The sequence below is a fragment of the Saccostrea cucullata genome, unplaced genomic scaffold, assembly GCF_032062105.1.
Source record: "Saccostrea cucullata isolate Sc308-1 unplaced genomic scaffold, CSIRO_AGI_Scuc_v1 ctg3916, whole genome shotgun sequence".
NCBI lineage: Eukaryota > Metazoa > Mollusca > Bivalvia > Ostreida > Ostreidae > Saccostrea > Saccostrea cuccullata.
The window spans coordinates 40449-50731 of NW_026932183.1; the positions used below are offsets into that span (position 1 = coordinate 40449).

Consider the following 10283-nt stretch of genomic DNA (forward strand, 5'->3'; position numbering starts at 1 on the left):
CATTTCCCAAGCATTTACACGCTTAATGCATTATGTACATTATCATCTACAAATCCCATGCTAACATTTGCATACAAATGAACAATGCTAAAAATAAGAGTTGCCACACTCTATTGAACAGGTCCGTTTGTTTACAATTTCCCCGTTCTCTACTGACAGTGAAAAGACAATTTCACGTGACTATATATTCCTCGGTACAAAAAGCAACTAACTCTGAGGTGTGCTCACGTATTGACAGCATGCTAACAAGAAAAACTGCATTTGTTTGTTAATGTGAGCATGGGAATTCTCAATTAGTAACTATCCTTCCTATTTTTTAAAGAAAATGTAAGTGGCTTTCCAGCCGTCAATTGAACTCGCACCGTAAAATTCCCTAACCCACGTGTTTGTAGTGAAAACGTAGTAGACCATCATGCTTTTCGGCTCATTCACGAGATTGGGCCATTGTTTGCTCTGAGCATGCGAGACCACGTGTTCATGAATATTTCAATAAGAGGCAGTTTAATATCCGATTCGGAGAGAAAATAATTTTTACAAAATAATATTTCATAACTTTTAAAAGTGATGGAGTGGAATTGTCTTAATTGCAGAAATTACATAACTTATGTAACTTGATGAGACACCACATATTTTTATTTCTTTAGCAATAAAATTGCTAAAGCACTAATACGGCATATATATCTTTAACATTTACATAACTAAACAAAGATATACAAACAACTAACCCTGACAATTATTAGCTACTACCAGATAATCAAAGTTTATAAATATAAATTAATGTGATATACTTAGCATACAATATTAAAACATAAAATGACATATAATTATACACAGGAAAGAAAATGAGATTGATGACAAAAATACTATAAGTAGATCGGTGGTCAAATTTTAATAAAAATTATTGTATAAAAATATAAATCAGAATACAGACCCTTTTATCACAGACATTTTGATTATCACAGCAAGATACTGATATACAAAACTGTTACTCATGAAGTAAAAAAAAAATAAAATTTAATGGTAAATAACTATGGCAAGGCTACATCTCTGGAAGGATGAAACTCTGTTGTAACGGACATGACAGAAATATCATTTGGCACTAGAGTGTTTGCTAAGTATTGTGACATAGAACAAAGGATTGCATAGTGAAGTGCATACATAAAACCAGAGGATAATATGCTACTGTAGAAACAGATCATATCCTTCTTCTTTGTCTCAATTTTTGTCCTCAGTAGCTTTATTCTGGTCCTCACTTTCAGTTTTGTTTTTGTCCTCACTTTCAGTTTTCTTTGTGTCCTCACTTTCTGTTTTCTTTGTGTCCTCACTTTCAGTTTTCTGTTTGTCCTCACTTTCTGTTTTACTGTCTACATTGATATCCTCAGTAACTTCTCTCTGGTCCCCATTTCTGGTTTTACTCATGTCCTCATTTATTTTATCATTGTCTATATCATCCTCATTGATTTTATTCTGATTTCCACTTTCTGTTTTGTCCTCACTTTGATTTTTATTAACATCTACATCATGGTCCTCAGGGACACTATTCTTACTTTCACTTTCTGTTTTTTCCTTACTTTCATTTTTATTAACATCTACATCATGGTCCTCAGGGACACTATTCTTATTTTCACTTTTGGTTTTGTCCTCAACTCCAGATTTATTGTCCTCATTGATGATTTTCTGGTCCTCAGTCTTATTTGTATCCTCAGTCACTCCCTCATCCTGTCTACTCTCTGTAGCAGAATCCTTTATCTCCTCATCCTTTTTTGTATCAGTCACTTCATCCTCTTTTATTCCCCCACCCTCTATACTCCTCATGTCCTCATTAGTCCCCTCCCCCTTCCCCTGTTCCCCTCCTTCCCCCTTGGATTCTTCCCCTCCTTCCCCCTTTGATTCTTCCCCGCCATCTGCCTTGGATTCCTCCCCATCAACAGTATTCAGGTTTTGTTTCTGTAAGTTAGAGTTCTCCTTCTCCATCCTGTCCATGTAAAGCTCGACCTCCACAATACCGTAGTCCTCTTCATCCTGTAACCAGCTGTGAATGGAAAGATTTCAATGAGTCGTTATCAACAAACATATTGACTCTCTATCATTATACAGGAATATTTCATATACAGGTGTCTTTTTCTCCTATACCCACTGGGTATCTTTACCTGTTACATGTGAAGATATATTTGTGTTTGGCATCAACTCCCTCTTTTACAGACACTTTCTCCAGGAACCATGCCCCTTCCGAACCCTTCCCATCATGCCCTATTATAATGTTTTCCAGGCGTCCTAGATCAACAGCTTCAACAATGAATGTGTCGACCTAAAATAAAAGATCATTCAAATGTGTCAAATATATGTGCAATATGTATATCCCCAGAACTCTTGTAACTTGTCTAAAGAGTAAACAAAGAAATCTAACTTTTCCCGTCCTGAATTTCTTGTTTTGTTCTTTGTTGTTGATTAGGTAGCGCCTGCCCGTGTCCCCCAGAGTCCCAAATAGTGTGATGTGAACTGTGGCGTCTGTCCCAGAATTCTCCTCTGTTCCTGTCTCCACGGCAACCACATAATGGCGCACTGAAGAAGATAAAGCTGAATTATTCATGTTATCAAACAGCAGATTTATATGTACGTCAAGCCTGTTTGTATAAAATTTTGAGCTGGCTTGTGTTTTCTTTCAAATAATGTAATTCCATTTCATTTAAATATGCATCATCTTTCTTTATTGACTTTTGTAGGTAAAATAAATTAATGTGAACAAAATACATCTGGGCAGGATAAGGATTTGGTCAAATGAAACAAGGGACAAAATATTAGTGTGATTTACTGTAGAAGTACTTTTTCCATGTGGTATTATTTTATGCTAAGTAAGTGACACAAATTTTACACAGAAATTCGTCCAAGCATACTTAATAATAATGTAAGGCATAGAGTGACAGTATAGGATATCTGCATAATTTTCTACTTGGGGAATAAACAGATATTATGATTCCGTGGAATAATGACCCAACGGAAAAAAGTACGTACATAGTATTCAAAGAGTAACGGTGAACTCAGATAAGCTAGTGGATAATGTATTAGATTCTTTATTAGGTAATGTCCTGTAGAACATTATAACTATTGTGAATAACAACTGAAACTAAACCTTGATCTAAATTGTTGATATTTATATAAAATATCTTTTAATATGGAAAGAAATAATGATTTATTAATTGTTATGGTACATGAAGTTACAAAAAAGAATATCAACACCACTTTAAAATTCTACAACAATGAGTAGAAAGAAAAGGGAGAAAATATAAAGAATTCAATAACAAGAAGAAATTGGTTAACAGTTACTTAATTATTACATAAATAATTTATAATAATTGACTTTATTTGTTTCCTTACCAAAACCTGAAACAAACATTGAAAGAAAAAGAAATTCATCAAAGATGCTGATTGGCAGAGTTATTCAAAATATGGCAGGGCCAGTAAGACTCTTTGTGTTCATTGATCATTAGCCCTTATAGAAATCATCGACATTCTACGTACCTGGCCAGAAGTCGTGGGAGTCATTCTCAGCTGGCACCTCCACTGCGATGTCGCCGTATTCACCAGAGAAGGACAGAAGTTTACCGACATGGAACTCGTATCTCTCATCAGACTTTAGGTTGTGCAGAATAACCTAAAAAAAAAAAAACAAAACAAACATGAACAAACTCTTAATTAATAACATGAAAGTTCATTCTATCCAATTTATGTTCAATGAAAGTGAAAGATAAATATCTAATACACAATACCTTATCCAGACCCCATCCAGACTGTGTGTGCGGATTATCGTGCTCAATCCGGATTTTACGGATTCCTCCCAGTTCTTCTGTGTCAAAATTGACCTACAAAAAGTAGAAGTGTCAATCTCAGATGGGATACCCTTGTCAAAAAAATGGAGGACTTCAATCAAACAGTAAGCAAAAATTACCAAGTGTTAATTTTAGACTTACTAAGAATTCATCCGTCTGTCCTGGCTGGAAATACCCCTTGTTTGGTTCCCCTAAGCTGAGGGGACCAGAATTCCCTGCATCTCCATACACGGTCAAGGTCACTTGGTCATTGGTTCCGCAGTCTGGGGCTGCACTAGTTGTCACGTAAACCTTCACAGTGCCCTCTGGTGAGGAAGTACGGCATTATCAGTCAGAATAGGTGACGTAATAAAAATCATATTTAGTTATTTAGACCTTCAACAATCTATCTGTACAACATTCAGTACACTGTTAATTACTGTAGATTCCTAAATATACACTTCTAATTAATTAGGCCATCCTTAAAAATATGTTTGTTTGGAATTGCCGCCTGAAGGGTTTCAGACCCAGGAGGGAGGGAGGGAAATAATTTTTTTTTAATTGAAGATAAATTTTAAATTTTTGATAAAAATCTCAGTAAACAGTAAAAGCATTTTTTCTGACTTTTAAAAAAAGTATCTACCATCAACAACAAGAGGCCCATGGGCCTTATAGGTCACCTGAGCATTATGCAACAACTTTCCAGTGATTGAATTTGATTCATGTTTTAAGCCAGATGCTATGGCATTCACAATTTTGATAGAGGCATCATTGATCATCATAACTATACACTTAGCAGTTTCTTAGTTTGGTTACTTAATACCCATTGACAAGGCAGAGGAACAAAAAATACATTTCAACTAATTAGTAATATTCAGCAATAATCAGTAGTGCCCCTACTACACATGAACCCCTGACCCTTAGGCCTAGATCCACACATTGCACAATTTTTGAAAAGGCATCCTTGCTTTTCAAAAATATTTGATTATAATTTAATTAATACCTAGGAGCAGATTTCAAACAATTCATTCATTTTCAGTCTATAAGTATAGCCCCCCCCCCTCTCTATGGTACCTCTGACCCTGGGGCCTTGAAATTCACAATTCTGGAAGATAACGGTCCTTGTTCGTAACTATATAGGTAATTCAACTGCTTAAAACCCAGGAGCAGAGAAGAAAATTTTCAAAGATTTAATGTATTTCACTATAATCAATAGAGCCCCCCTAACACATGAACCCTGACCCAATGGCCCTAAAATTCACAATTGTGGTAGAGGCACTCTTGCTCATTATGACTATGCATTTAGTTTGTTTATTTAATACCTAGGAGCAGAGAAGAAGATATTCAAAGAATTCATGAATTTTCACTATATAATCAATAGAGCCCCCCCCCAACACAAGAACCTCTGACCCTGGGGCTTTAAAATTCACAATTTTAGTAGAGGCACTTTTGCTCATTATAACTATGCACTTAGTTTATTTAATACCTAGGAGCAAAGAAGAAGATTTTCAAAAATAATTCATATATTTTCACGATATAATCAATAGAGCCGCCCCCCCCCAACACCAGAACCCCTGACCTTGAGGTCCTAAAATTCAAAATTTTGGTAAAGGAACTCCTTCTAATCATTACCATGCACTTAGTTAATCTATTTAATAACCAGGAGCAGAGAAGAAGATTTTTATAGAATTCATGTATTTTCACTATATAATCAATAGAGCCCCCCCCCTCTAACACAAGAACCCCTGACCCTGGGGCTTTAAAATTCACAATTTTAGTAAAGGCACTCTTGCTCATTATAACTATGCACTTAGTTAGTTTATTTAATACCTAGGAGCAGAGAAGAAGACTTTCAAAGAATTCATGTATTTTCACTATATAATCAATAGAGCCCCCCCCCCACACCAGACCCCCTGACCCTGGGGCCATAAAATTCACAATTTTGGTAGAGGCACTCTTGCTTATCATAACTATGTAAGTAGTTTGTTTATTTAATAACCAGGAGCAGAGAAGAAGATTTTCAAAGAAATAATGCATTTTCACTACATACTTCTTTAGCCCCACCCTAGCACTAGAACCCCTGACCCCAGGGCCATGAATTTCACAATTTTGGTAGAAGACTCATTGCTGATTACAATCATGCAAACAGTTTGACTGCTTGATGTCCAGGAGTAAAGGAGAAGATTTTTAAAGATTGCATAATTTTAGTGATTTTGGCCCCACCCCTCAGGCCCCAGGGGGGCAGGGATCATGAAATTCACAATTTTTGTTCCCCTTTACCCATAGATGCTTTGTGCCAAATTTGGTTGAAATAGGTTCAGTGGTTGCAGAGAAGAAGCTGAAAATGTTCAAATGTTAACGCACGACGAAAGACGAACGACGACGGACGAAAACAGATAGCAATAGGTCACCTGAGTTTACTCAGGTGACCTAAAAAACCTCATTTTACATAGATCTGAGACAATATTTCAGTGTTCTGTATGGTGCATGTGATACATGTAATGGGCAAAAAAAAATGGATTAAATAAAAAAAAAATCTTCTTACTTTTGGTCAGTAAAATTTTTTCAGGAGGGGGGTATTTTAGTGAGGCGGGAGGCAATTCCAAACAAACTATAATTTTATTTTGGCCTTATTGCAAAATTTTGCGAGACGCAACAATCGTGAAATGAAATCTAGCCTGCTCGCTTTTATTTTTATGGTGCACTCTGTGTAAAAGCTCTTGATCAAACCTCCGTTCATGAATAATTACTCTCGAGCCTTGACACTGAAGAGCCCATTTGCAATAAAAAGTACTCGCGAAAAAAAGGAATCTACGGTATCAGGTAATTAGTGACTTCTACAGTACCAGGTAATTAGTGACTAGGTGATAAATCTACCTTGTGGTTCAGGTGTGGCTGGTTTGTTCTCTTCTACTGCTTTCTCCAGTTCAGCTGTCTGTTGATCTGTCTGTTCAGCTGTAACCTCCATCTCGTCTGGTTTATCGTCCCGTGTCTCTGGTTTACTTTCCAAGTCCTCTGGTTTAACTGTGTCTATCTTCTCAGGAATCTCTGATGTCGGTTCCTCGTCCTCTGGTGTGTCAGACTTGTTCACTTTTTCCTCTTCATTTGAGGGTGGCTCTGGTTTTTCTTCACTTGGTTTTGGAGACACCGGCTTATCATCCCCAACTCCTGGTGAGGCCGTCTTCTCTTGTTCTGGTGAAGCAGGTTTTGGAGAATCTACTTTATCAGACACATCTTCAGAAGCTACTACCAGGGTTGGGGAGGGAGATTCCAGTGGAGGTGGAGAAGGACTCTTTGTCTTCTGTTTTGGTGGTGGGGAGGGACTCTTTGTCTTCTGTTTTGGTGGTGGGGAGGGAGTTTTGGCTTTCTCCTGTGGTGTGGGCTCGGGACTTTTGGACTTCTCCCTGGGGACTGGTGTGGGAGTTTTTGTTTTCTGCCTTGGAGTAGGGGTGGGGGTCTTGGTCTTCTCTCTGGGTGCTGGTGTCACCGATTTCTGCCTCGCTACAGGGGAGGGACTTTTTACTTGTGGTGTGGGGGGCATGTCATCTTCAAACACCACTTCCTCAGACAACAGCAGTGTCCTCTCTATCTTAGCATCTTCTTCTCCCTCATCCAACCAACTGTACAGATAAACAGTATTTACATGTAATGAAGATAAAGGTATAACCTAAATAAACTCATTGAATTAACTGTACAAATACACAACAATTTCAAGCTATAAATTAAAGATAAATATAGGTAAAACCTAATGGACTTATACAAGCACAAAACAGATTACATCCTCAAGACTGAAAGGACATTATACATATATCACATGGCTTCGAGGGTGACATACCAGAATATTTGCCCCGAGGTGACAGGAAAGCCCTGGAGTGTTATGTCACCCGATGCCGAAGGCAGAGGGTGACATAACACTCCAGGGCTTTCCTGTCACCGAGGGGCAAATATTCTGGTATAGTCGCCTGAGAAGCCATGTGGTATATGTTATATGACATTTTTAAAATTAAAGGAAAATTTAGATTTATTCAAAATCATTAAAATGTACACAAATAATCCAAAAATGCTTTCTTAACGTTAAGAAATACGCTGTGTTGTTTACTTTTGCTTAGCAACCGACGTCATAAAATCTCGAACCCGAACTAAAATGCGTAACGTAAAAACACGTGAATGTGATCGAAATAGTGACATAACTGTTTCCGGCCGGACATAACTGTTTCCGGTGTGACTCGGCATTTTTCAGGGTTTATAGTGAAACTTATTACATTTGTGATATAATAGGAAAACTTATTCAAAAATGTTATATATCTTTTTGTTGGTACCAATGTTCATGAATTTTATTGAACAAACATCCTCAAGAAAGATATATTTTTCAGTGTCTTGCTTTATTGAATCCTTTGTATAAATTTTTATTATATAATATCACCATCAAGTTAGATCCCCATAAATCAGTGAATTAAACATTAGTAAAAATTGCCAATGACAATGACCCCCACAAATTTCAATGGTTTCAGAGTAATCAAAGCTAAAACCTTATTGAGCTTCAAATTGTCTTGACTTACTGATTACAAGGGAAGACAAATTTATCCACAGAATCAATGGAATCCATCACAACCACCTTCTTCAGATACCAGCCTGATCCTGTATAAACACAACAATTTTTTTTTTAATCAGAGAAAGTCCTCATGTATGTTTTTTCAATAAATGGAAAGTTTGAATCAAAGGAAGAATCTGTTGAGTCTAACAAACCTTCTCCCAGACTATCGTGTCCAATGACGACCTTCTGTAAGGTTCCCAGGTCTACAGCTTCTATTTCAAACTGGTCCACCTATAGGGTACACAGAATGGAAACAAATAATTCTATATATAAAACATTCAAAACTTATACTGTACTACGAAATCAATCTTTGATTACCATTAACAGCAATGTACACACATCATTCTCAATCAGAAACTCTTGCTGGGGGGGATGCCTGAACAGAAACACTCTAGATCGTACTGACCTGGTCCTGTGTGAAGCGGTCCTTATTTGTCAGGGAATGTTTCAGAAGTCGTTTTAGATTGTACTGACCTGGTCCTGTGTGAAGCGGTCCTTGTTTGTCAGGGAATGTTTCAGAAGTCGTTTTAGATTGTACTGACCTGGTCCTGTGTGAAGCGGTCCTTATTTGTCAGGGAATGTTTCAGAAGTCGTTTTAGATTGTACTGACCTGGTCCTGTGTGAAGCGGTCCTTATTTGTCAGGGAATGTTTCAGAAGTCGTTTTAGATTGTACTGACCTGGTCCTGTGTGAAGCGGTCCTTATTTGTAGGGAATGTTTCAGAAGTCGTTTTAGATTGTTCTGACCTGGTCCTGTGTGAAGCGGTCCTTGTTTGTCAGGGAATGTTTCAGAAGTCGTTTTAGATTGTACTGACCTGGTCCTGTGTGAAGCGGTCCTTATTTGTCAGGGAATGTTTCAGAAGTCGTTTTAGATTGTACTGACCTGGTCCTGTGTGAAGCGGTCCTTGTTTGTCAGGGAATATTTCAGAAGTCGTTTTAGATTGTACTGACCTGGTCCTGTGTGAAGCGGTCCTTATTTGTCAGGGAATGTTTCAGAAGTCGTTTTAGATTGTACTGACCTGGTCCTGTGTGAAGCGGTCCTTATTTGTCAGGGAATGTTTCAGAAGTCGTTTTAGATTGTACTGACCTGGTCCTGTGTGAAGCGGTCCTTATTTGTCAGGGAATGTTTCAGAAGTCGTTTTAGATTGTACTGACCTGGTCCTGTGTGAAGCGGTCCTTGTTTGTCAGGGAATGTTTCAGAAGTCGTTTTAGATTGTACTGACCTGGTCCTGTGTGAAGCGGTCCTTGTTTGTCAGGGAATGTTTCAGAAGTCGTTTTCCGGAGCTGCCTAGGCTGCCGTACAGACAGACAAACACATTAGAGTCAGTACCCGCTTTGTGTACGTCTCCAAGGTAGGTGATCACCTGGTACTTCAACACTGTTATACAAAATAACATTTCTCATTTATCATTCATCAAATTCTGGTTTCATCATGTAAATTTAAGTTTAAAGACTAGTATTCAAATCTAACATCTTATTTAAAGCTGAGAAGCTATAGAATTAAATCCTTTCTTACAATTCATATTTGGAGAAAAGGGAGGGTCATGTAATATCTTACCTTTAGGAATGGGGAGGGCTGGCCAATGGACAGGAATTTCCCTCCAGCCGTCAGACTTCTCATCCACGATGACCCAGTCATTGAGGTCATAGGTAAACATGTCTCCTGTGTCAGAGTCCTCACAAGTTATCTGTAAAAGTGTCAATAGATACAACATCATGTAATACAGACACAGCTTTAACCACAAAACACAAGTTATCTGTCAAGGTATCAATAGATACAACATCATGTAAATGCATCATCACAGCTTTACACATCCACAGTTGTATAATTCAGTGCTTACCCTTCTAAGTAACCAGCCTTTCTTTTTTGTGTTGTCAAGGTAAC

At 37.7% G+C, this 10283-nt stretch overlaps 1 protein-coding gene across 1 annotated transcript; it reads right to left on the reverse strand.

Moving 5' to 3' along the window:
- Positions 1 to 731: 731 nt before the first annotated feature.
- LOC134234617 (uncharacterized) lies at positions 732 to 10277 on the reverse strand. Its single transcript, XM_062716693.1, has 12 exons — positions 10240 to 10277; positions 9957 to 10086; positions 9622 to 9776; positions 8553 to 8631; positions 8366 to 8444; positions 6684 to 7426; positions 3969 to 4132; positions 3768 to 3860; positions 3520 to 3652; positions 2408 to 2562; positions 2151 to 2308; positions 732 to 2032 (listed from the first exon to the last, which is right to left on the reverse strand). Exons 2-12 carry the CDS (start codon positions 10054 to 10056, stop codon positions 1216 to 1218), a joined length of 2676 nt encoding a protein of 891 aa, XP_062572677.1. The 5' UTR covers positions 10057 to 10086; positions 10240 to 10277; the 3' UTR covers positions 732 to 1215.
- Between the last annotated feature and the right edge of the window lie 6 nt (positions 10278 to 10283).